Here is a 27,852-nt window from a genome sequence, read left to right on the forward strand (position 1 = left end):
GCTCATAGAAAACGTTGCGTTTCACAAAATGCAAACTTGTATATATTATTTTAAAGATAATTTATTACTGAATTCAATACAAAATACAAAATTCAATTATTTGCAATACAAAAAAATTAAACGATAATAGTTATCGATATACATTAGATAGTGATGATTGCAGTGAGTTATCAGTACTTAGTAAGGTACCCTTTATTTTTGATTACAGCTTCACATCGACGTTTCATTGGGCTGACAAGAGTTTTAAGCTCTTCTTTCGTTATTACATGATGCCAGGAAACAATTATAGCCTCAATTAGTTCCCATTTATTTGCTGGGTGCCTCATTCGGACAAGAGTTTTCAAACGGTGCCACAAATTTTCGATAGGATTGAGGTCAGGACTGTTTCCTGGCCATGACAACAATTTAATGCTCTTTGTACGAAACCACTCGTATTTCGATATTTTGGCCGTGTGGCAAGAAGCAGAATCCTGCTGAAAAATAAACGAAGCATTGTTGGGAAAAAGATCTCTGATGGAAGGTAGAAGTTTTGGTTCTAGAATAGCGTCAATGTATTTTTTGGTATTCAGTGTCCCATCGATGACATGAAGGCGACCAATACTATACGTAACATTTTCTATAAGCATAAAAAGTTCAAAAACATAAAAATTTCCAAAAGTGTCCACAATTTTGGCCACCACTGTATGTACTCAGCCCGTTCGCCTGGATCGTACCCGTCTCAAAATACCAGTATTTAGAGAGTTTAATCCCTGAACCACTGGTGGGGAGAACATAGAGTAATTCGAATATTTAAAGTAAAATATAGAAAATTATAAGTCTGATGGATACTGAACGATTTGAAACGAATCTTATTTTTGTTACCTTTACTTCTTTTAGGCTACTGATTTAAATTTTGTGTTTTTGGTGTAACTGAATTTTGCATGAGAAACAAAGAATGAAGTCGCAAAGATTATCCAAAAAAGACTAAGAATGAATTTACTATCGAAGATTTATTTCCTTTACTTCTTAATTATTTAATTAATTCTCTGTTGCACGGGGTATACGACAGCGAAATAAATCTTCGAAAAGAGCTCGTTGTGCTGTCGGCTTGGGCGGGGAAGGGAATTTGAAGTAAATCTTTAATGTGTTTCGTAGGATGAAACATAAATATACGAAGTTCTCTTTCGTGTAAAGAAAATGGAATCTATTTGTGTGCAGCTATGAAGCTTTGAGTTTGTTTGCAGAAAATCGCTCAAAAATTATGAAAAGCTGTAACAAGCATATGATGAAGATGTTTTACCACAGTCAAGAGCATTTCGGTAATTACAATAATTTATCGAAGCCCGTATCCCACTTTCATAACAAAGTGGTTACAGTAATCCTGTTAGCACAATGAACGATGTAATGATAAACACAGCCGCTGTTCAGAAACTGTTCACTGTTCCAGTAGAACATTTTTCGAGAAGAGACAGAACAACTGTAAATGAACAGTTTAAGATTTCTGGTGATAGCTCGTTCACCGTTCTTCATCGGATCATCTGCAGAACTGAAACGCATGTGAACGAGATGGCTGCTAAGATTCTTAACTCCTCAAGTTTAGTTGTACGTGCTGCTGTAAGACTAGCTGTTCGTGGGAGCTTTGGGTTCTCGTATTGGAGCATGATGAAGCTTCCTCATTATTGCTGATGAAAACTGGTACTAAAAGCCACTACGACTCTAAAAGTAAAAGGCAAGCTGAGAATGAAAATCGCCAAGTTCTTCCACTTTAAAGAAGACCAAAGTTATAATGACAACACGAAAGGTAATGAGTTTTTTCCTGTAACTCCTATGGAATGGTTTGCAGTGCAATGTTTGAGCATTCGTTTGTCATCGACAAATACTGCGTAACAGTTTATGAATATGTTTAACAAAAACAACCGGAGCCCCACATACATGGCTAATATGAAATATGGCTCATATGAAATGACCGCTGTTCTAGATATTATAAATTGTAATTAAAATTATTTGTGCAAAGGTGTCTGTTAATTCAAATTGAATTACCCAGGGCACGCGGCGAGAACTCCCCTTTGCTTACTGCCCCATTGGGTTTCCCCCTTCTACTTGCTTAATTTCTTAAAGAAGAGTGCAATGAAAGAAACCACTGGCGGTACATTTCTTAAAAGCCACCGTTAGCTCAATCAATAAAGGTGATTTAAATAATGAAATGTTAATTCACATGTCAAAGATCTCTTTGTACACAACATTTCTTGTGTAGATCTTTCCATCATTTTTAAGCTCGCCTTGCAGAGGACCATCCATTATTTTTAATTTTACGTCCGTTCTTTCACGAACTCTTGAACAGGCAACATAAAGCTGACCGTGTCCAAATGCAGGCTCAGGTAAAAAAATGCCAGCACACTTAAGCGTTTGGCCCTGAGACTTATTGAAGCAAAGGCAAGTTTTACAGGAAATTGTCTACATCTGAATTGAAACGGCAACCCTGTGCCGTGGCAACTTCACCCTATTGGCTAGTACAGTTACGCAAGCAACCAATAAACTATCGGCGACAAACAGACACTTAAGCCGCATTTGTATATGGGATGAAGTAACACCATCTCCTCCGAAACGGCTGGCTTCCGGGCCTAGCGAAGCACACCGTTGGATTGCGCAGGTCTGTGGCACGCCATTTTGACTATTCGCGTCTTGTTGGGACTTTAATTAGCCGAGATATTAATTAAAAACTAATTTTCCCCTACGTTTATTTTTCTCGAATATTTACGGAACGGCGCCGAGTTGAAATTCGAGACGTATATCCTTGGATTTCAAAAAATTCTCCGAATCCATCGATACCATTCTCATCTTCGTACGACTTTAATCGGCCGAGATATTAATAAAACTGCGGAAACGTTAATTTCCGCGCTCATTCTTCCGAATGGCAACAATAAACTATCGGCGACACACACTTTAGCCGCTTATATATATAAAGATAAATATAAATCCCTAAAACATATTAATTAAATTAAACCTTACGTAACAATAACTGATAATGCATCTCCGGTAGGTATAACTGCTCACGTAATCTAGTCAAAGCTAACAAATATTGATCACGCTGGAGCGGCGAATGTTCTAGGCATTACAGAAACGACCGCTATGTGTACAGGTTAACTTAAGTATGGATGTAAACACTTCGTTTATAACATGTATAGTACAAATATGTACAGACATTTATATGCAGATGTTATAATATTGTGTTTCAGCAAGCGACTGAATGGTGTAGACTTCAGCTTCCAACCTCACACAGGAATCGGCTTAGCCATTTTGACACCTGGCGCTTCGCAGGAAGCTCTGCAGTTACTGTCCAGTCTTTGCGCTTATGACGAGGACGACAGACCTTCCGCCCGCCAAGCTCTCAACAGCCAGTACTTCACAGATCTAAGGTGAGTAAATTAGTAAACTTTGTTTAAAATAAAAATTAATGTTCTTGTGAAATTATCACTATAGAAAAACCTGACAGTTTTAATGGTATGCACTTAACAAATTAATTTCTGACTAATATCACCAACGGTCCTTATAAGAAAAGAACACTATCTTGGTCTCACTGACTTTGTCAAATTCTTCATAACGAAAGAGGATGAAAACGAATAGATTTGTGAAGGGACAGCTAATTTCTCTCAAAATTAAATGAGAAAACTGTTGTTGAATTTCTAAATAAAATTTATGCTTTTCGAATTTTCCTTTTTGGAGCAAACACTGATGAAATTCTATTTAGTTAACTTTTAAAACTATTAAGCAGACATTTTCAGTTAGAATTCAATTGCCAGACGATTTAATTTTTTTATGTTGAGTTATTTTTAAATAAAATTCATTTGCAAAAATATATCTTAAGAGAAAAATATAAAAATTAAAGACTACAGGTACAGGTAAGATGCTAGACCAACGCCTTCGTAGTACCGCAGGCAATTGAGATATTGCTGAATCTAGCTAACTGTTAAGCTTTTCCCCCAAGTCTGAGGAAAACACCCCGGAAGGCGGTCCGACGTTCTCTTATCTCTCTTCCCTACCAACCTCTCGAAAGGACTTTCGGCTCGCCGTGTATTTTAAGTGCCCCCATGTCGCAATAACACTATACGCGTACAGACAACCATGACTTCTCCTTTTCGTAAGAACAGAATTTGTATAAATATTAAATTGAAGCACTAAATTGTGACAGTGAAGTTAAGCACTAAATTGTGACACTAATTAATTGTATTATTAATCTAATGTGAGTATAATATTAAATTGAAGCACTAAACTGTGACAGTGAACTTTCGGCTCGCCGTATATTTTAAGTGCCCCCATGCCGCATGAACACTATACGCGTACAAACACCCATGACTTCTCCGGGATTGCCATCGGTGCAGTTAGTGTCACTAACCACTATGCGGGCTGGGCGGCATTGAGCAAAGCATCTTGACATGAAATACAGGGAAGAAATTGTTCATGAAATCTTAGGCAATTGAGGCATCCAAAAGTCTAAATGTTTGATCAAAACTCCTTTTTAAGACGGAAAGTCAATAGTTCTTAGAGGTTCCGTCCATCAGCATTGCATTTTGGAGTTTGTGGTTTACAGGAAAAGTTCCTTTGAGAAAGTTCTTTTGAAATTACAGAGTTTAAATTGGACCCATTTGCACTTTTCGTGTTCATATCCAGTCCGAGTCTCGGATCTTGAACCTAGTACGTCTACTCTTTATGGCGTATTTTCTACCCGTCATAGTTCATATTTATTCAACATATTATGACATCAACAAACAAGCTCAAGAAGAACTTACCAGTGCTCATTGCTCTTCTTGTTCCGCATTAATAAAACTCTAGCCTTCAACCGACAAAAAGTAGTTCTTGAATGGTACCCTACAGCTACTTTTATGCTGTTAGATATATCCTAACACATACTCCTCGCTTGAACATGATAGTAAGATCATCTAACACTTTCATTTAGAATACTGAAATATGTTACATGAATTTCATCAAAATGGCTATGCAAAGTCTTTTATAATTTTCATCTTAGAAGCTTGAAATAGATTAGAAGCTTGAAGTAACGTAGAACATGAAATAGCTCCAAGTTAGTCGAACGTGAAAGTAAACGAATATGATTTTACATTGTTGTCTTACATCTTAAGTTTACTTAAACTGATTTTATATGATTTGATTTGATGATTTGATTCTTGTAGATATTGATTTTTCATGGCTTACGGTATGACTATATACTGTGGGTAAAAAAAGTATTTGCACACCTACATTTTTGTTTGCAATTCATAAAAAGAAGCATTGGGAAATAAAAAAATTGTATTGCCAAATCAGAATAAATTTAATCACCCAAAACAAACAGAAAAATTACAATAATATAAATAACAATGCTTTTTTGTAACAAAATTAAAATATCTCGTATCAAAAAAGTATTTGCACACCTGCATGAATACAAAAGAAATAAAATATATAAGCAAATTTCAAATAACTAATATTTAGTATGCATTCCTTTAGCATCTATTACTGCTTGTAATCTTGCTGGCATTGATTTAATTAAATTTTCTGTAACAGTAGGGTCAGTATTCGACCATTCTTCACTAAGGGCTTGTTTAAGGGCAGATTTGCTTGAAATCTTCCTTTTTCTTATTTTTAAATCCAAAGACTTCCACAAATTTTCCAAAGGATTTATGTCTGGTGATTGTGGTGGAGTGGCAAGTTTTCTGGGTACATTATAAGCAACGACATACGTGTTATACCGGCAGTGTGCTTGGGATCGCTGTCTTGCTGAAAATAGTACGAATTACTGATACCCAATTTTATTGCACTTTGTGGCAAGTTATCTCGCAACACATCAATATAGGTTCGAGCTGTCATATTCCCATCAATGAAATACAAATTACCAACTTCTTTGCTAGCCATGCACCCCCAAATCATACCAGAACCTCCTCCATGTTTAACTGTAGGTAACACATTTTTGGTATGAAAAGCAGTACAAGGTTTTCTCCAAACTAATTTCCTGCCATCTGATTTAAAGATATTGAACTTACTCTCGTCGGAGAATATGACATTTTTCCAGAAATCAATTGGCATATTGATATATTCCTTAGCGAATTCAAGTCTCTTCAGTCTATTTCGTTCAGTTATGAGAGGTTTTTTCCTTGGAGATCTCCCATAAATGTGTGCATCGTGCAGGACATTTCGAACACTTTGGGCACAGATTTGAGCTCCAGATGTTGAAGCGATATCATTGGCTAAAGTAATTGCACTAACAAATGGCTTTTTCGATGCTTCTCTTATGATTTTTCGCTTTATTCGCAGTGAAAGTTTCTTTGGGCGTCCAGAGCGCAAGTTATTTGATGTAGATCCTCTTTCTTTATGACGCTTTATAATATGCCGAACAGTAGAGAAGCAAACATTTACTTTTTTACCTATTTCTTGATAACTTAGGCCATTTTCACGTAGAGAAACAATTTTTTCTCGCAACGAAATCGGCAATTCAGATTTCTTAGGTGCCATTACAATTTGAAATCGACAATCAACTGATATGATCACCTTCTTTTATAGTCGTCTTACGTATGTTATTTACTGCGGGATGAATGTCAAATAATAGCATAAAAATGCAAATTTGCTAAAGTTGAGTTGAGTGTGCAAATACCTTTTTGACATAAGCTATTTTAATATTGTTGCAAAAAATGTTTTTTATTAATATTATTGTATTTTTTGTAATTAGTTTAAATGAATAAGCTTATTCTGTTTTTTAAATGCCAATTTTTGTATTTCTTAATGCATTTTCTTATAAATTGTGAACAAAAATGTATGTGTGCAAATACTTTTTGTACCCACTGTATGTGCAGTTTCCTTTCACCAAAATTTGGTGCATTCTCTATGTTGAAACTAAATAACGTTTGCATAATCCGAGTTCAGAAAACAAAACATTTATTTTACATATTTTAAAGAAATAACATTCTGAAACAACATGTTTCATCTACACAATCAATCGACGCTCTCACCAGAGCATTACGCCATCAAACTTGGCACACATCCAAAAGTTCAAATTGAAGAATTACAGAAGCGTTGTTGCCTCACAAGAAAAGACATATAGTTACAACTTCACACAATATAAAACAAAAACACACTTTTGAAAAATAGACAATAATAATAAAAAATAGTAATAATAAAATTCTTAACAATATTTTCTCGATTATGCAACATCCTCCCCCCTTTTTGAGTCAGTGGCAAACGACTCAAAAACATATGTTATCCTATTAAAAAGGTCTAGTACATTAGGCTTCTTAACAAGCCGTCCTGACGACGTAAATTTCTGTTTTATATGCTGTACGTCAGTCTGATCGTTTTTCTTATCGTCGTTAACGTTAGGCTCTTCAACTAAATAATTTTCATCTAGTTGTATCTCTAGTGGATAAATACGCTGAACGGGCCTTATGAAAATCCCATTCTGAGTTTTTAGTTTAACTGTTCGAACTTTGCCATCCCGACCAGGAATTTTCTCTATAATTTTACCCAAAGGCCAATACAAGCGTTTTTTGAAATCATCGCCTATTAAGACTATCTCCCCAATTTTAGGCAACCGGGTTACTTTATTTTGTGGTTGTTTCATTATTAATTGCCCCAAATATTCTTTTCGGAAACGGTTCCTTAAATCTTTAAGAAGTTTTGTGCGGTATTTAATTCTTCTAAAAAAATGCTGAGAGTCAATTTTATCTATATCTGCTACATTCGAAGTACAATTTTCAATTAAAAACATTGACGGAGTTAAAGGGATAGCATCTTCAGAGTTCTCCGAAATATATGTTAAAGGTCGAAAATTAATTACCGACTCACAATCGCAAATTAAGGTTTCCAGTTCTTCATAAGATAAAACCGATTTTCCCAAAGAACGTCTTAAAAGTTCTTTAACTATGCGAACTAGCCGTTCCCACCAACCTCGCCACCAGGAGGCTGTTGGTGGATTGAATTTCCATACTATTCTCTTTATTTTTGCCTCATTCTCTATTATGTCCCAGTTAAGTTTAGACATTTCGTTATACGTTCCTCGGAAGTTAGTCCCATTGTCAGAATAAATAGTTCGTGGTCTGCCACGTCTGGCTATGAATCGTCTTAAAGCCAAAAGAAAAGATTCTGTTGATAACGAAGTCACCAGTTCTAGATGGATTGCCCTGTACACAGCGCATGTGAAGAGTGCCATCCAAACCTTCTTACCGTTTTTCAAAAACAATGGGCCAGCTAAATCTACTCCCAAAATTTCAAAAGCCCTATAATCTCCTACGCGATCTTCAGGAAGAGGAGTCACTTCGCAAGACATCGGTTTCGCTTTATATCGTTGACGTATTACACACCCTTTTAACACATTACGCACAGTTTTACGTTGTTTTAGTATCCAGAATCTTTCTCTTAAAATAGATTGAAGCATTTGAGTTCCAGCATGACAATGTTTCTTATGAACTGACTCAATTAACAATGTAGTAAAGATACATTTACTCGGTAACAAAATTGGTGTTAAAAATTCAGAATTGTCTTTGCGTTCCAATATTCTAGTTTTAACTCTTATAATTTTTTCATTATCAATGAATACATCAAGTGGATTAAGAGCTCCAATGTCAGGGAAATTTGAGCTTTGAACCAACCGAATCAAAACTTTTTCGGAATTTATGATTTCAGCAACAGTTAGTTTAGATTCTTTACACAAATTTGACTTCTTTTTACAGTTAGAAATAAAACGTAACACCCAACCGGTTACACGAATCATTTTTTCATAATCAGAAACTCTTTCTGCATACCAAGGAGTGGTATCCTCTGAAAAGTTAACATTAATAAGTTTTACCTTCCTCTTTTCCAAGTCAGCTTCGCTCGGCTGACAAACAATATTGGTAGGCCAAAATTCAGGGCTTTCTCTTAGCCAGAAAGGTCCCTTAAACCACTCCGAGTTAATCATTTGTTTAGCAGAGCAACCTCGAGATAACACATCTGCTGGGTTCATATTACCAGGCACATGCCTCCATGATTCAGGTTTTGTCAACTTAGTAATTTCTTTAACACGATTGCTTACAAAGTTTGACCAATTACCAGGATTTCTGATCCACCATAATGCGACTGTGGAATCACACCATAAAGTTACATTTATATCAAAATCATTAAGAGCTTTACAAACAGAATATAATAATCGGGATCCAATGCAACAGGACATTAATTCCAATCTAGGAATCGTCAAATTCTTAATAGGAGCTACTCTAGATTTTGCTCTTAAGAGAGTAATTTTTACACTGCATGAATCAATACTTCTCGCGAAAATACATCCTGCATAAGCATATTTGCAGGCATCGACAAATACATGCAATTCAACTGTTGCAAAGGTTCCAATGAATCGGGGTATTGCCACATTTTTCAACAAAAGTATATCAGATAACCACACAAAAAATTTACTTACAAAATCATGAGGCAATACCTCGTCCCAAGAAAATTTCAACTTCCATGTTTCTTGTAACAAAATTTTTGGAAGCAAAGTTATTGGTGCAAGTATTCCAATTGGATCAAAAATTGATTGTACAATAGACAGAATCAGTCTCTTAGTTGCCTTAGTATCACAAGTTATCATATTTACATTTATATTACACCTTAAAGTATCATTGTCTAAATTCCACAATATTCCTAAAAGAGGTGTGTCCACAGAATGTTTTGTAGTATATTTGGAAGCAACATTGCTCTCCCATCCCCTTAAATTAAATCTGCCTCTCGACATAAGACTTTTGGCCTTTTGAATTAAATCCTCTTGTTTCTCAATATTGTAAACACCCGTAATACAATTATCCACATAGAACGAATTTTTTAATTTGTCAGCCACATCTAAAAAGTCAGATGGACAATTATTCAAGAGATATTTAATAGACGCACCTAGTAGATAAGGGCTGCAGGAAACCCCAAAAACTACTCTGCAGTGCCTATACACTATTTCTCCCTCATCACTTGGATAGAAAAATCGCAAGTAATCTCTATCCTTCGGAGAAATTCCTAACTGCAAGAATGCTTTCTCTATGTCTGCACTCAGACCAATAGGAAAAAATCTCATTCTGTCTAAAATATCAGGGACTAATTCTATTAAATTAGGTCCTTTCAATAAACACTGATTCAAAGATGGTTTTCCCTTTTCACAAGATGAAGCATCAAAAACGGGTCTTACCTTAGTGCTTTCACTATTCATCTTAATAACCGGTCTGTGTGGTAAAAAGTGGCATTTATTGTTTAATTCCTTTTCCGGAACCTTTTCTATAATATTTAAATTTTCCCACTCTCTAAACACTTCTTGATATTCCTTCAAAGAATTATTTTCTTTTGCCCTCTTTATCATTTTTTGATGTCGTGTCAAAGCAATGCTTTTATTATCTGATAAATTGGTAGATTCGCATTTCCAGGGTAATTCTAATTCATATCTACCATCGGGCCGAATAGATAATTTATTCTGAAAATCAATCTCGTAGTCGCAATGAAGATTTTTCATTTTACTATTTTCCGTCGGGTCGGAAATACCCAAAACTTCAAGCTCCCATAAAGATTTCAAAGAAGCATTATTTACATGCAAGGAAAGACTTATTAGGGCATTATCCCTGACAGTATCATTTTCTTTACCCATAACCGTCCAACCCAGTTTTGTTTTGACTGCAGTTAAACCAGAGGGTAATTCTAGGTATTCGTCAGTTAACAGTTTACCAATGACATCTGCACCTATCAATAAATCAATTTCACTTTCCTCGCAAAATGTGTCACTGACCTCAATTTTCCTGCTTTTCAATTCCTCTATAATCTGAGCATTCTTGATTGTTGGAACAAATCCACATATCTTTTTTTCAGAAAAAGCTTCAAAACAACACCTAAAAGTGTTATCTAAACTGCTTATGTCAATAGCAAAAACAGAATGGGTTACAGGCGCAGTTTCCCTCCCCCCAAACAAACCATGAATTACTTTCTCCTGTCGAATAGGATCAGCCTTCATTCGCTTCATAATTTTCTCCCCAACGTATGATCGTTGGGATCCCGAATCCAAGAGAATCCTAATTTTTCTCTCTCGATCTTTAACTTTAATTAGAACACATAAAGTTTGCAAATAAACTTTCTCGCTCTTACTATTATTAGAAAGGGAAACATCCAACTTAGAGTCATTTTGTTTTACAGATCTAACATTCTGAGGACACATAAATTTTATATGATCACAACTGCAAATGGGGCATTTAATATTGGCTTTACATTGGTTTTTTAAATGGCCAATTCTTAAACATGAAAAACAAACACCCTTCTTTTGTACAAGTTGCCTCTTTTCATTTAAGCTCATATTTTCAGCTTTAAAACACTTAGCACTCATATGAGGCTTACCACAAAATATACAAACATTTTGCTTACCTTTACTGGTTTCATTTGTACTTACCAGCGCGGCAGCTGTTGCTAAATCTGAATTACCTGAAATAACATTTTTATTAAGACGCTTAACAGAATGAGTAAATCCTGATTGTGCTAATCTAATCATTTCTTCCGATTCTACTTCATGCCTTAAAAAACACATTAGTTTTTCAAGCGTTCTTTCAGAACTCTTTTCCTGTCCTTGTTCAGAAGTTCGACTCCGCTCCCAGGCACGTAAAATATTCTCAGGTAGGCACGACTCCACTAAAGGTCCCAAGAAATCAGCAAACTTTTCCTTGGTGCGTCCTAAGCTTTCCAGTGCTCGTAATTTACTTTCTATACTATCATAAAGTACTCCTAAGTCCGACGCCGTTCTGCCTGTTGTAGCATTCTTTGTAACAAGCCCAAGCAAATCTCTTACATAGATCTGCACCAGAAGGTCTTCTCTACCAAATCTTTCTTTCAGCTGCTCGATAGCTTTAGGATAATTCGCGGCGGTAACAGGAAAACTGTTCAAAAGTTGAGCTGCCTTTGAGCCAGGTACTGCACTTTGCACTAAGTACAAAAATTTATCTTCCGGCACAATATCCGCATCTTCATGAATTTTGGAGAATTGGCTCCAAAAGCCTAAAAATTCTCTTGCATCTCCAGAAAATTTTTTCAGTTCAAGTTTAGGAAGTTTGAACTTCCTGTTTTTATTTTCTTTAGGATCCGAAATCGAAAGTGAAGCAATATCTGTAGTAACATTCATCGAACTCAGTTGTCCAATTTTATTCTGAAGTTTCACCTTTAAAGCTATAAAGGAATCTCTGTATCCTTCAGCCGTATTAAATTCATTCTCGAAATCCGCTTCCTTGGTTTGTTCTAAAACACTGCTTTGAGTACTGTCCAAGCGTTCAAATTTGTCAATTAGTTGCCCCAACAACACTTGCAATCTCTCAGGATCCGTACAAGTAGGCAATTCTTCTTCCACAATCTTCGTAGTTAACGTAAACGAAGTACGTTCACTTTTACGTTTTGCCTTTAACAACTCCATTTTAACAAAACGCCTAAATCAAAACTACTCGAAATCACACAAACGTCCTGTCGCGGACGCCAAACTTTTATGTTGAAACTAAATAACGTTTGCATAATCCGAGTTCAGAAAACAAAACATTTATTTTACATATTTTAAAGAAATAACATTCTGAAACAACATGTTTCATCTACACAATCAATCGACGCTCTCACCAGAGCATTACGCCATCAAACTTGGCACACATCCAAAAGTTCAAATTGAAGAATTACAGAAGCGTTGTTGCCACACAAGAAAAGACATATAGTTACAACTTCACACAATATAAAACAAAAACACACTTTTGAAAAATAGACAATAATAATAAAAAATAGTAATAATAAAATTCTTAACAATATTTTCTCGATTATGCAACACTCTATTTCTAACGAAAGGCAATCTTTACGAAATCATTTCAATCATAGTGCACAACTGCAGTCATAAAATAATTTACATCAATAGTCTTCCAACTTTATGGACTCAAAGAACTCATAAAATTCCATTTTTTGTGGAACCTTCTCCAAATATATTATTGAATTAGGTATTTTAAATGCTTACCAGTTATTTGACATCAAAAAGTTTTAAATGCTTACCAGTTATTTGACATCAAATTCTTCGGTATTTTAATTTTATATGTACAGTTTCCTTTCACAAAAATTTGGTGCATTCCCTATTTCTACCGAAAGGCAATCTTTACGAAATCCTTTCAATCATAGTGCACAACTGCAGTCATAAAATAGTTTACATCAATAGTCTTCCAACTTTATGGACTCAAAGAACTCATAAAATTCCATTTTTTGTGGAACCTTCTCCAAATATATTATTGAATTAGGTATTTTAAATGCTTACCAGTTATTTGGCATTAAAAAATTCTTCGGTATTTTGATTTTGAATGAGGATCCCTAGACGAGTAGCATGATACACCAGGGTTCCACTGAACATAGGTTGAAGACTACTGATCTGAAAACATCAGGGATCTAAATCCATATTATTAAAGTATTGTTACGAATTTGGTATTTAAAAAGCTAATGTTAGTTCAGTTATAAATTAAATGGTTTTATTTCTCGCGCAGTGCAGCGCATGACGAATATTAAAAGAAAGCTAAGCCGGAAAATTGAAAATACAAGAGTGCGTGCATTAAATAAATAAATATCTCTTTTTGATTTCGAGAAAGTACTGGAAAATTCTAGCGCGTGATTTTAAAATCTTATAAAAGGAGGAAAACATCTCAGTTTGTAGTAGTTGCTTAGTTTGTTGTTGTTTAGAAAACTGCTCTTGTTGATTGTAGCGAATTCGCGGATTAGCTTTCTTTAGCTGTTTTGAATTACGTTCTATTGGACATTTGAGTAGTTAAAAGATTACTACTGTGAGATATTGTAATACTTCATGATAATTTGAGAAAATTTAAGCATTATTGTTGTGATAATAATAAATTTTTGTTGCAACAGTATTTTCTAGCCCATAAATGCATCAAAACTAGCTAGGATAATCCCCATGTACATAGATTCTATTGCACACTAATAAATAGTAGTCCCAGTTATCTGCTATTATGTCATTCATGAATGCAATGTGGTGACGAACTTAAATACTACATGGTCAATTAGTGTTGCTTTCATAATAAGACAGAAATTTAGGAACACTTAATTAGTTATATTGTCTGACCCATAGTTATGTTACGTTATGTAGAAGTGAGGGTGGCCATCTAATATTTACCCTAAGCAAGTAGGTAGTAAGTACACACTAACTAGAAAACTAACAACATTCTGGCATCATTTTTTCCTCGAATCGTAATGGAAATTGTGACTCCAGCGAGCACTACAAGTACTGCCACCGGCGGCGGCATCAATGGTACTCCTACTTTTCAGCGTTAAATTAGCGCAAGTAAAAGGGATTAAATTACATGATATGCACTGCGATATACATAGTTGTGCAGGTGAATATTTTAAGATGTTATCTATCGTAGTGGATACAGGCAACGTGTTTCAGGACTAGATGAAAATTAAGAAATACTTATTATTTCGGTCTTACAACGTGTATTAGAAATGGCCAATCCAACTAACGTCCATATCATGTCCTGCACATTTCATTTAATGGTTAATGACGTCAAAATATTTTTTGTTTGATATCATCTCTGAAAATATAACCTAACGAGTCATAAATGAGACATTTTAACTGAGTTTATGTCTTCCTTTTGTTGAAGGGTATTGTATTTGTTTTCTTCAATCAGGCTTGCCGAGAAGTACCAACACTCCGGACGTATTTCATCTCGAAACACGGGTAGGAGGACGGCATCAGATTCCAAACACGCTTCTCCCCTCTCACCCAGGAGCGGACACACTTCCCGAATCGAAGACACGTCTCATCCCTCGACGAGAGAACGCAAGGTAAATCTCTTAATTAAAGTATTCTTAATATTATACGCCCACTGAAAAGTTACAAGCTTCCTTTACTATAAGGGCCAAAACAGTAGGGGAGTCGTTAAGATTGCTGAATACAAGAGGTTCGATCCTGTGCGAACAATCTGGCTCCACGGTTGGTTTCCCATGCATTACGTGAATACGAGCCAGTTTCCTTTAGAAAGTCTGTAAGATATTTTATGTTAGTTAATCCATTTTCTTAGATTTGGAACAGAAATGTCACTTCGTTTCCTTAGCTTCCACCGGAATATAAAGTTTAAATAACCTTTTTATTTGAACTTAACAGAAATGCACTCCCTCGGTGCTCACAGTTTGGTTAAATAACTTAACAGAAAATAAAAAATGTACAGTCACAATAAAAATAAAGATTAGCTACACGACTGAATTCTTTATTTAACCCGCTAAATCCGCTGCACGAAGCAAAGCCGAGCATAGAATATCAATATAATCTAAAGCGAGGGGCTAAGCACCAACTATTCACGTAGAAAGCTACTTCAAACACGCGGTATAAATTCGGAACTAACTCTCCTTTCTCACAAACTCTTAACCAGTTAACTGTGATTGACGAGTATACTCGTCATGGACAAGCGGGACGATTTTGTGTATTGACGAGTATACTCGTCATGCGTATATTATATTAATGAAAGGGGAAAATAAGAGGGAGGTTTATTTAGTAAGCACTGTATATAATGACAACGTAATAGAAACAGAGAAAAGAAAAATAATAACAAAGAAACCGAAGCTAGTGATTGATTATACCAAAAAAATGGGTGGAGTGGATATGAGCGATGGAATTATCATAGCGTACTCCACAGCAAGAAAACGACTCAAAAAGTTCTACAAAAAGATATTTCTCCATTTCTCAGACATTATGTGTCTGAAGGCATTCATATTATATATAAATAATAATAATAATAACGGAACATTATCGCATATCAACTCTTTGCTCACATTTATGGAAGACGCTTTTGCGACGTATCCAATTGAAAGAAATAAATCGACACAAACTCGGCCGTTTAGACCTAATATAAGCCAATTAGGCGGGAAACATGTTCCGGGTTTTATACCCGAAACATCGGGGGGGGGAAACTTCCGCGAAGGTGTTCACATTGCTACAAAGGTAAGATCAGGAAGGAATCGCGTTACTGGTGTTCAATTTGCAAAGTCCCATTGTGTATAGTACCCCGTTTCGCTGAATATCACTCCACAGCAGGAATTTAAATTCTTACTTTTATATGTATAATATTTAATTTAATTGATTGAATTTTTAGTTTAATATGTATGTAATTTATGCTTATGTTAACCAAATAAGTAAATATCAGTAATAGACTTTTCAATTTTATAAAATAAACCCATCTTTTTCATCTAATATCTTACCAGCGCATCTTACTCTGTGATTGACGAATATACTCGTCATGGCTCGATTCTGGCGCACAAAACGGTGAGCTTTCTTAAACGACAGTGCCACAGTTAACTGGTTAAAACCTTTGCTTAAATATTGATTTCGAACCCATTTAGATTTGCATGCACGTCATTACTATTACATTCTGGCTGGAAACTAAAATCAGAAAGGAAAGGAAAGTTTCCTGAAACTAAAAATAATTGGTTAGAATAAAATAGTCTTTAAACTGTAAGATTTATCATAAGTTTTTAGCACTTACCTTTAGTTAAAAGCTACTTTCCTGTCCCTCCTAATTTCAGCTTATAATTTTCTACCAGCATGCGTTTTTAGAATCGGGTTTAATGCAAATGAGTAAGAACAGTATTTAAGTCGAAGTTCCACTGACTTTGGGAGAGAGCCTCAGAGTTTCTGACTAGCTCCGGTTCGTCTTTTGGCTACGTCTCTCTCTAAGCTATTACTACGCTTGGTTGTATTTCAGGCCCATGATAGCTTGCTAGCTTATATATTTAGGGGCCAACTACTTAGAATTCTGATAACCTCGGCTATATCTTTTTAGTTAAGTATTATCTGAAGAGCACTGCTATCGTAATATACTGTAAAGTGCCTTGGCCAAGAAATAAGTAGCAACGAATTTGCTGTACGGTTTTGTTTCTTGTTTTTACCATATGTACACTGCGCAAAAAAAAGGGGGGCAGTTTTATCTCCCGTTCTATTTGGCCGATTGACAAAATTCAAATTGCGTTCTTCTTGTTTTGAAAGCGCGACTTAGGATATATATTAGATTTATATATAGCATTGTTCTAACATAGGTATTTTGACACGAAATCTGACTTTTTCTGAAATGGCATACCAATGTTTTTTCATATTTCGGTTCTACTACTCAAATTATGCCTAGATATTAAATTTTGTAAGATTTGGTGCGAAATTTACGCAGAAATTTATCTTTCAAAAATTTATCTTGGCGAATTTTTTTCAGTTTGGGCCAAGAATAATGCACTTGGCGAACTTCTTAATATATGGCAACCAATTTTCCTTTCCCTTCCATTATGCCGGAGCGGAAAAAGAAAAAGCGCCTCGTTCCTACCTTTTCACATTATGCATGAGCGAAAAAAAAAGTTAACTTCATTTCTACTTTCAAATGATTTTAGCAAAATATCTGAGCCACACCTGATGTTTTATCGCTTTCAACAAATATGCCAAATTTCATAAAGCACCAGTGTATAGAATCACGTACAGTGTCTCACAAAAGTGATGGGACACTTGTGCTTTACAAAAGGAAACTGTAATAAAATAAATTAAAAACACATGTAAAAATTTTTTGTGGGTGTCTTTCATACTTAAATTTAGTAACAATTATTACATAACATACATTTTCTCAAAATATTAAAATATTAATTTAATAAAAATACAATTGTTTAAAACGGAGCAAAAAATGGCTCACATAAGTGATGGGACACCATTAGATACTACTACGTACTACAATAAAAATATTTTTGGGGGTTTTTATTTTTACTCAAAAGCAATTGGCAATAATTTATAAAATCGCCTGCAGTATTTCTCTCCAGTTTGTTTTGGAATTTTTGTGTTTTTTAGCTCTGTGCAGCCATGAATGCTAAACGAAAAGAAACTTTGCCTGAAATTCGAAAATTAGCTATTAATTTGCATATTGAACGGGGAAAATCTGTTAGAGAAACTGCTGAAACAGTTAACATGAGTCATTCAACAGTTTTCACACATATTCAACATTTTGACAAAAAATATTAGAACAATGCTGTATATAAATCTAATACATATCTTAAGTCGCGCTTTCGATACATGAAAAACGGGAGTTGAATTTCGTCAATGGGCGCAGTAGAACGAAAGATATAGAACTGTCCCCCCTTTTTTGGCGTAGTGTACACTGCTTTGTATTTACAAATTTATGTACATTGTTTTATGCTTTTCATACACCCGACACTTGATCATTAATGCTGTTTTCGTATTTTTCCGCATTTGCTATTTAAGAAGCAGAAGTCGGAGCAGATGTTACTTCTGCCCACTCTCGAAGTGAACGGTCACGGGTTGCGACAGGAACTTCACGGCAGTCGAAATCTAGGCCTAGAGGCAATAAAATGTAAAACCAACAGATCTGTGAACTTGCCTCCCATACCTGGCAAATCTAGGAAGAAAAAGGTGAGTATTAGTTATGTTCGGTACGTACAAGGCAAACGAAAAGAATGTCTACAGACTTTTGTTTCCTAACTTATTAGTTTTAAAGGTGCTTGCAGCAGAACTCCGGTTATTCGAACTTCTGATACCCATATTATTTTATTTTTATTTATTTTTTATTTTTATTGTATATATATGTATATATATATTGTACAAGTAAAAATTAAACTGGTAGTTAATTTATTTGTTGCTTTTAGTTTTTTTATATTGCAGTAATAAAAAAAGGAATATGCTTATTCTGTTTAAAAAAGAATAAATTTATTTAAATGGATATATACGGTATGTGGACTGTAATATATTTCCCGAAAATAATTAATTTCCTTAGAGGAATATCTACGGCATGTGGAATTAATATGTATTGCATTATTCATTTTATTAGTATGTAGGGCTTATATTTATTTTAACTAACATTTATTTTAAGCTATTTTTCCTGTCAAGCCTTTACTTCCCCCTAGAATTGCCAATGTCAGAGTATGTAAATCGTAGTAGAACGCGCAGAGTATTCAAATTTTTAGCAGAAGTAAATTGAGTTAAATAGAAGGGAAACGCGATTGTTAGTGTGCTTCTTGAATCACGAGCGTGAAGGTTGCTAGGTAGAAATTTAAGAACCGCGCGTTTCGGCCTGTGTGCCTATTTCGGCAGTTCGTTGAATCTTTCAACTTCTTAATCAGTAAGTTTGCTGAATCTCAGCTGTATCTTAGAACGCGGTTAAGTTAGTTACGATTTTAGAGCCTCGTAGGTAGTGATCTCGTTGTTTATTCATCCTGTTATTTATTTTTAGTTGTACTTTTCTATTTTTGTTACACCGCCGGGTCGGAGTAGTTTGTGAGCGTCAAGTGAACGCAGCTGTATTTCGAAAGTGGAATAAAAAGGGATTTAAACCCTTCTTACGAGTTTGTGTACTTTACAGTTCATAGCAATCACTACTATTGTTGCTGACCAGTTGGGGCCACAACATCATAAGTATAAGATCTTATTTAATTCGTTCAGGATCTTATTACAGTAATAAAAAATGGAATATGCTTTTTCTTTTAAAAAAGAATAAATTTATTTAAATGGATATATACGGTATGTGGACTGTAATATATTTCCCGAAAATAATTAATTTCCTTAGAGGAATATCTACGGCATGTGGAATTAATATGTATTGCATTATTCATTTTATTAGTATAAGATTTTATTTCATTCGTTAAGGATGTTATTACAGTAATAAAAATTGGAATATGCTTATTCTGTTTAAAAAAAAGAATAAATTTATTTATTTAAATTGATATATACGGCATGTGAACTGTAATATATTTCCGGAAGATAATTAATTTCCTTAGAGGAATACACTGACTACCAATAAGTATTTGGACACCTGTGATAGAAAAGAAAAACTAACTTTATTCAAAATTAATAGTTGGTAGAGCCTCCACGAGAGGTAATTACAGCGTGGACACTCCGGGGCATACTTTCCACAAGTCTTTGTATGATAGTTACTGGTATTTTCTTCCACTCGGCTTGGAGAAGACAGAGAAGTTCCTTCACCGATTTTGCATGGGTAGTGCACCCCTGAATTCGGGGATGCAACTCGTCCCAGAGGTTCTCGATAGGGTTCAGGTCTGGACTCTGGGCAGGCCAGTCCATTCGATAAACTTCATTGGCACCATACCAACCTTTGGTTAACGTCGAAACATGACAGCTGACAATGTCGTCCTGAAAGTAACAGGGGTCCAACCCGTAAAACTGCCACAACGTAGGAAGCACATTGTCATCTAAACTAGTGCAGTAGGCATCGGAGTTGAGCTTACCATGAATGGGGGCCAAGGGTCGCAGCCCATACCAGGAGAAACACCCCCAGACCATAATTCCACCTCCGCCGAACTTGACTGTTGGCACAATGCATTCAGGCAGGAGACGTTCTCCAGGTAGACGCCAGACACAGACCCTGCCGTTCGAACAGTAAAGGGTGAACCTTGATTCGTCACTCCAAAGAACCCGTTTCCGCTGATCTACGGTCCAATTTTGATGTGCTTTGCACCACATTAACCGAGCAGCGCGGTTGGACTTTGTGATCAAAGGCTTATGGGCAGCAGCACGACCATGAAAACCAAACAGATGTGCTTAATTACGGATGGTATTCATTGAAACAATACTCCCAGATGCCTGTTGAAACTCCTCACGGATGAGGGCCATCGGTTAGGTGAGGTTCTTCCGAATTTCTCTGGACACCACTCGTCGGTCTCTATCTCCCAGTTTCGTTGGTCTGCCGACTCGGGGCACATTCCGACAATCACCGCTCACCTTCCAGTTCTTAATCACATAGGCCACTGTCGATTTTGGCTACTTCAGATCGCTAGATATGTCCCTTAAGGATCGGCCACATTTGTGATACCCGATAATTAAACTTTTCTCGAAATCAGAGAGCTCCGAACTGTGAGGCATCTTGCATGCGACTAAAGCCGATGCTGTTTCCTACACGATATATACTGGCAGAGTCCGTGACGTACCTTAGGACCGCAAATATCGTCATTTGCCTAGGTGTCCAAATACTTATTGGTAGTCAGTGTATGTACGGCATGTGGAATTAATATGTATTGCATTATTCATTTTATTAGTATAAAATCGTATTTAATTCGTTCAGGATGTTTGTGTTTATAGAGAGCAGTCTGTCATCGATTTTTTAACCTCTTCCTGATAAGCTACTGAATTAAAACTTTATACATACACTGTTTGTGATAACAATACAAAATTTTATATAGATTTCTTTTAATTTAATACTTAAACAATTTTTCACACATATCTGCTTTTAACGAACGAATTAAAAATACAGATTTTATTGTTTGCACCACTGGATAAAGCGGAAAACAGTCTTTTAAATGAAACTTCTGAAAATTTTAATTTCATTTCTGAAGTTTTGGGAAATCTTCTGCTCGATTTTTTTCGATTATTTGACGTCCATTATTTTAAAATTTCACCATCTAAAATTACATTGGAATTAAAGTTTTAAAGTTCTTTTGGTACTTTTCCGTTTTGCCGGCGCAAGCGATACAGTCGCCAATAATGGTACAACCGATGCCAAACGGAATATTCTCGCTGGTAACCTTTTACGCCTCATTTTCAAAACAAGTCTCAGCTTTTTCTTATCAGATTGATTGTTTCTTTCAATACTGGCATATAATTACATAGAATTTTTATCAGATATATCAGTTTTATGTCTAAGGCCATTTTCGGTAATTAAGTCAATCAGGATGCAATCACAGCTCTTACCCGAAGTCGAAAATATAGAAAAGGAAAGTCAAGGGTTAAATTCATCAATTCTAATGAGAATGTATTAGTGAAGTAAAGTACTGCAGTTTTACATAATTTCTGAGTAAGCTATTCGTACGCATTGAAATATTTCTTGCATTTAAACTTGTGTTCCAAATTAAGATTTAACTTGAAATGAGTGTAGATAATTAGTGAGAGCATTAGATTTTTGTAGAGTAGTTTACGTGAGATGAGATCGCTTGGGGTCACGTGATATGAACCGGCGAATTAGGATGTTAAACCATGAAAGCATAGTAAATTGTTAAATTAATGTCTTCTTACAAATTTATTGTCTTTATTTATTGGCTTTTTATAAAGTTTTAAGCGATATTAAAATGTTTAAGCCTTCAAAAAAAGAATTCTTAGAACTAAAATTTTTTTAATATTTTTTATATGTATACTGTATGTTGTCGCCAATAAAGTCTGCTTGGCGAGATTTGCGCCGGCGATACGGAAAAGTACCGTTCTTTTAGTTCCCATATTATTTTACGAGTTTTAAATATAAGGTTACTTTATAAAAACTTTTCTTCATTTCATTTTATTTTATTAATTTCCTACAATAAAAAATAAAATGTGTCAGTTTAAGTTTTGAACAGAACGCTAAAGAGAAATGGGTACACGTTTCGTTTAACACAAATGAAAAATAACTTTTTTTTTTTTGGCCAGAAATTAAAAGAGCAAAAATTGCTTTTTCTAATTAAAGGTTTTCTTCAATTAAAATTCATTTCATTCTTTCACTTTCTTTGAAAGAGAATTGTACTGAATCGTTAGACAAACGCAAAATAATCTCATTCCTTAATTTTGTCGAAAGCAATTCGTTTTATACAATAAAAATAAAACAAAGCTCACTTCATTAATTTTAAGTCTGCGTAATTTATAATTTATATCTTTCTTTAACTTCCGATGAAATGCAGTCGCTAAATAATATTTACTTTTTTCGTATGTTAATAGCATAAAAATACTTAAAGATTGAGCTGATTGGAAAACTTAATTCACATTAAAATTATCTATTTTTAATTTAAATTTAGTTTTTAGTTCTATCACAGCTCATCAGGAGGCAATCGTTAGGGTACATTAGTTAGCAGAGGTGAGTACATATCTTTTCAAGCAGCGAGTTCTGAAGCATTACTGGAAATACAGAACGTTTCCGAAATTCAGACGAGTTGGAGAACAAATTTTGTCGATATTCACGTATGACAGTTACGAGATTACGCGAGAAACTTCAGAAGGGAGCAATTTTCGTGTTGCCATTGTTGTGACTAATCTCGCTTGTCTGAAATTGAAGCAAACCCACGAATTCAGCGTGGCAAGGAAGCAAGATTGTGCCTTTCGTTGGCAACAGTCTTGGGCACCGTACAGGTGACAGTACGATTTTGCTTACACAGTACGACAGTACGATTACTTGGGGGTGACAGTTCCACCTCCAAGTTTGAGAGACAGCTCCTCGGGGGGAGGGTCGGAGGTCCTCTTCCCGTATCCCAAACCTCTCGAAAGGACTTTCGGCTCGCCACAAATTTAGAGTGCCTCCATGCCTCACACAGTAGGCAAAAAATATCTCGGTTATCGAAACTTTTTCAGAATAAAAATGTTATGTTGTCTGATTTACAAGTCTTGTTGTCTAAATATTTAAAGTTTTATTATACAGTGCGTATTATTATTCCATATAATTTCTTTTTAATTTCAAATTCTTTTCCAGACGAACAGAAATCATGGTCAGGACAATCACGTATCACATCTTCCACCTATCCATCAACCTTGGAGGCCTTAGCTGCGTATAACAACTTATAAAAGAAGTGCGTAAGAAGTGAATTCTGTTGAAGAAGCGGTGCTATTTATCATAACATTTATAAATACTTGCTTCTTCAGACTCTCTGATGGAAGCAGTTCTGGATACAAGCTCAGATGTATCAAATGTTCAACTTTTTACTGTGTACAAAATAAAATTGAATGTTCATGACTTGTAAATCTAGAATTCCTCATGAAATAGATTCCATTTAAACACACATTCTTTCAAAACATATTGTTGCGTGCGAACGGGTTCGTTTGAATTGAATGCACAAGTCCGATGAAAAATGGACAAAATTTTATTATTATCACAATAAAAATGCTTAAATTCCCTCAGATATTCTTTCAGTATTACAATATCTCACAGTAGTTATCTTTCAACTACTCAAAAGTTCAAGAAAAGTTAATTCAAAACAGCTAAAAGAAAGCTAATCCGCGAATTCGCTACAATCAACAAGAGCAGTTTTCTAAACAAACTCTTAAAACAACAACAAACTAACTAATCATCACTCGAACTGAAATCGAAATCGAAATCGAAATCGAGTCAATGGCTAGGCGGCAATTAGTAGCCAACCGCTACTTTAACCGTCTCTGTTGGTAAATTGCCCTAAGGCGTTGGTACTTAAGTTTTTAATTAAGGCGATTTACGCCGCGCCAACTAGGCGAAACTTGTCAAATTTTGTGAAATGTAGGTGGAGTAAGGGAGATGATTGGCAGGAGCCTGTCACGCGGGTGGTCACCAGCTTACGCGTACAATGAGAAATATTGGAAATATTAATAATTATCAAGTTTTGAAACAGGTTATCTAGATTGGAATAATTAAACTAATATCAAGATCTAAATGAAGACAAATGGCACAACTAAGTGCAACAGATTAGCTAAACAAAATATTCAAATTCATCCTTTCTGTAAAACACGGATTGGACAGTGGTAGTCACGTGGGAGTCACCCTCCCGTGAACTGTCCACAGCCCAATGCATCTTGAAATAGTAGATATCACAATTCAGTGAAGTCTTGGTCTGAGAAATTAAACACTAAAGTTCTTGTACAACACTGAGGCACATGAGTTACTGTAACTATACACTATGTACATATAGGGACGGCGGTATTTGAGCGAAGTGGCAAATGGTGAAAAACATTTTACACTAGCAATAAATAATCAGAGCTTTGAAGATCCAGGTACACGGATCATGTCCATAAGTCCACAATATTACAAAGTCTCTGATATAACAATAAGAAGATTACGAAAATGACAAATATAAGATCAGTGCTTTGAAGATCCAGGTACACGGATCATGTCCATAAGTCTATAAAGTTTCAAAGACACTGGTAAAATGACACAATGAAGATAAAATAAAGATAATAGTACTATGTACAATATATACACATTTCACCATTTGCTGTTATGGAAGATGCCTCTTGGGCGCTTTGCTGCAATTTCTATAGTAGGATCATAATTTATCAGATTACGGATATGTTCGTATTGAGAAAGTTCTATTTTAGCATAGAAATTGTGGCTCGTGGTGAGAATTTGATCATCTATGGGTCTTATTTTTAGTTCTTTATGTATCTGCAGGTTACGTACGAACCATGGGGAGTCAACAATTTGTCTGAGTATTTTGTTCTGAAAGACCTGTAGTTTGTGTCTATAAGTCTTGTACACAGTGGCCCAGATAGGCACTGCATAAAGTAGGGTGGGTCTTATTAAGCTGGTATAGATCTTCTTCTTGAGACTGATATTTAATTTAGCATTTCTTCTTATTAAAGGGTAAAGAGACATTTTAGCAGCGGTGGCTTTGCGCAAGGCATACTCCGTGTGTTCTTTGAATAACAGCTGTGAGTCGAAGACCACTCCTAGATACACTCGAACTGAGAGGTTTTCCTCCTTTTATAAGATTTTAAATCGCGCGCGAGAACTTTTTGGAACTTTCTCGAATTCAAAAAGAGATATTTATTAAATGTTAAATGCACGCGCTCTTGTATTTTCAATTTTCCGGCTTACCTTTCTTTTTATATTCGTCACGCGCTGCACTGCGCGGGAAATAAAACCATTTAATTTACAATTCAACTAACGTTAATTATTTAAATGCCAAATTCGTAACAATATTTTAGTTCCAAATAACAGTCTGAAAGCTTTCAGATTTTATATTACGCCCAAAAGTGGCGTTTATTTAGCGTTTTGTATGCTACCTTTATTTATTAAATATCATGTTCTTTGCATTTAAACCCTAAAATTAAATTCAACAGCAATGCCACAAATAATTTTTAGGAAAGCATATTTTTAGAGTTTCCGATACACAGTCTTGCGCGGTTGAGATGAAAATATTTTCTTTTACTGTACAGTGTTGCCATTGCTCGCTTTGAAATCGTCGAATTTGTTAAGCAAAAATTCGTTAAAGTATTACAAAATAGGAAATAGATAATAAAGCAAATTCCAAATTCCAAATTTGGGCTTCCAGGTGCCCATATTCGAGTGTAGAACTACGTTATTCAAAATTTAATGTCTCTAGGTACTGTTGTTTTTTCACAGTGCAAGAAACAAACATAGATTCATGCAGAATCTTCATTATTTTAATTTCTTTAAATATAATGCAGGGCTCTAATTGGTGGCAGCAATTTGAAAAGTGACACGCCGTTTTATATTGGACGAAGCAAAATGCCAAAACGAAATTAACAGTCTTTCCGAGCAAATTTCTCGTTTGAGATAAAAAGAGATAAAGAAGAAATGAAAAAGAGAGAAAGCCTCCCTTACCCTGAGATCATGAAAGTTAAGCCAACACCCAACTAAATTTCCTACGGGTCTGCTTACCCGATTTGTAACATCACAATGGCAACAGTATCACGTTACCTATTTATTTCAGATGCAAGTTAAAGTGAAAAAGTCAAGTGAAATTCTTTTTTAAAAGTAATGCGTGAAACTTATTTTTAGTAACATATTACGTTATTATTTGATGAAACTCAAATACATTTACACCGATAGTTAAAATAAGTTTAGAAAGTATTTTCTCCCTCCTTGTCGCGTGCTTTCGTGCTGTAATTTGAAGCATGTCCGGCTACTGGAAGACCTGTAATTGGAATCTCCGCCAGGACATGTATCCTGCTTCGACAAATCTAATTTGAGTCTACAAATGCCCCCCCCGAAATGAAATGTGGTGGACGCAGTCGTCACCGTTAAGATTTGCAGTTATGTCCCGCCTCCCCAGTCCCTGTTTAAGTGGGGAAGAAAGAGAGGAATTTTTTCACTCTTATTAATTAAGTCATTAAGTGAATTAAGTCAGTTGGAGCAGCAACTTCAATGTCTTTTTGCCTAGTGGGATAGCAGGCCAAGAACTTTATTTCGCTGTATTTGGTGTTTTAGATTTTTCTCTATTTTAAAACTTTTAATGAAGTGTTGAGTTTTTATGTATGTTACGGTGAAACACCGAAATCTGGAGAATGTCGACTTTCACCGGTGAATGGCAACATTCACATAGTCTCTTGGTGTATGTCCGAAATATTTTCCAAATACTCTTATTTCTGACTTACACCGGTAAATGTCGACATTCACCATGTGCTAATGGTGAATGTTGAACATATAGGAATATTATATTTTCTTCTCCGTAATTCAGTAGTGAAAAAACGCACTTGAGACTTAAAATAAGAACATAATAATATAAGAACTTAAAACACACAGTACATTCAAAATGAGAAAGGAAAATAATAGAAGTTAAAAATTTACTTAATTATACAGTACGTTCTAAATGAGAACATAAAATATTAGTAATAAAAATCTTACTAAATTATGTGATTCAAATCTTATTTATTGCAACAACTTAAACTATTATGGCACTTTATGACCTCTCTTTTCGACCTACACCAGAGCATATATGTGATTGTCGACATACACCGGTGAGGGTCCGAATGTACAAGAATGTAATGCAATATTCGATCTTTCACCGACGTATTTGGTGACTGTTGACATTCTCCGGTGAAAGTCGACATTCTCCAATTTCGGTCTTTCGAGGTAACATATATTTTACTTGCCGAGAAATGAGAACTGAATTGATTGAACAAGAAATAAATGTCTAGTGAAATAGGAAATAAGTTTAAATGAAGTGCGGCCAAATATGTGTATAATTTAATAGGCCGGAGAGGGAAATCATGTAGTGTCCATATCAGGTATTTTTCTTTCATCTATGCCATCTCACCACGTTTATCTTCCGATCATTCTCTTTTTCCTTACTGGTCACCAGTTCCTGTGCCTCCTATACCTGATGTAATATCCACTGGACTAGTATTAAGAAAAAAATATTATTTCATGATATAAAGTTTATGACTGTGTTACGTAC

The 27,852-nt window shown here is 35.3% G+C and overlaps 1 protein-coding gene across 4 annotated transcripts in view; it reads left to right on the forward strand.

Annotated features, from left to right (window-relative positions):
• The window catches only part of LOC118194650 (MAPK/MAK/MRK overlapping kinase-like), a 129,663-nt gene extending 105,967 nt beyond the window's left edge, over positions 1-23,696 (forward strand). For all 4 annotated transcript variants that reach the window (XM_085824415.1, XM_085824412.1, XM_085824416.1 and 1 more), the window contains 4 exons: positions 3,216-3,395; positions 14,649-14,805; positions 18,245-18,412; positions 23,436-23,696. In XM_085824415.1, the coding sequence (XP_085680541.1) occupies positions 3,216-3,395; positions 14,649-14,805; positions 18,245-18,412; positions 23,436-23,507 (577 nt within the window). In that variant the 3' untranslated portion in view covers positions 23,508-23,696. The remainder of the gene's footprint in view (positions 1-3,215; positions 3,396-14,648; positions 14,806-18,244; positions 18,413-23,435) is intronic.
• Positions 23,697-27,852: the final 4,156 nt, after the last annotated feature.

The sequence above is a fragment of the Stegodyphus dumicola genome, chromosome 9 (genome assembly GCF_044657685.1).
Source record: "Stegodyphus dumicola isolate Sdum_Otavi_A_Nest chromosome 9, ASM4465768v1".
In the NCBI taxonomy this organism is placed as follows: Eukaryota; Metazoa; Arthropoda; class Arachnida; order Araneae; family Eresidae; genus Stegodyphus; species Stegodyphus dumicola.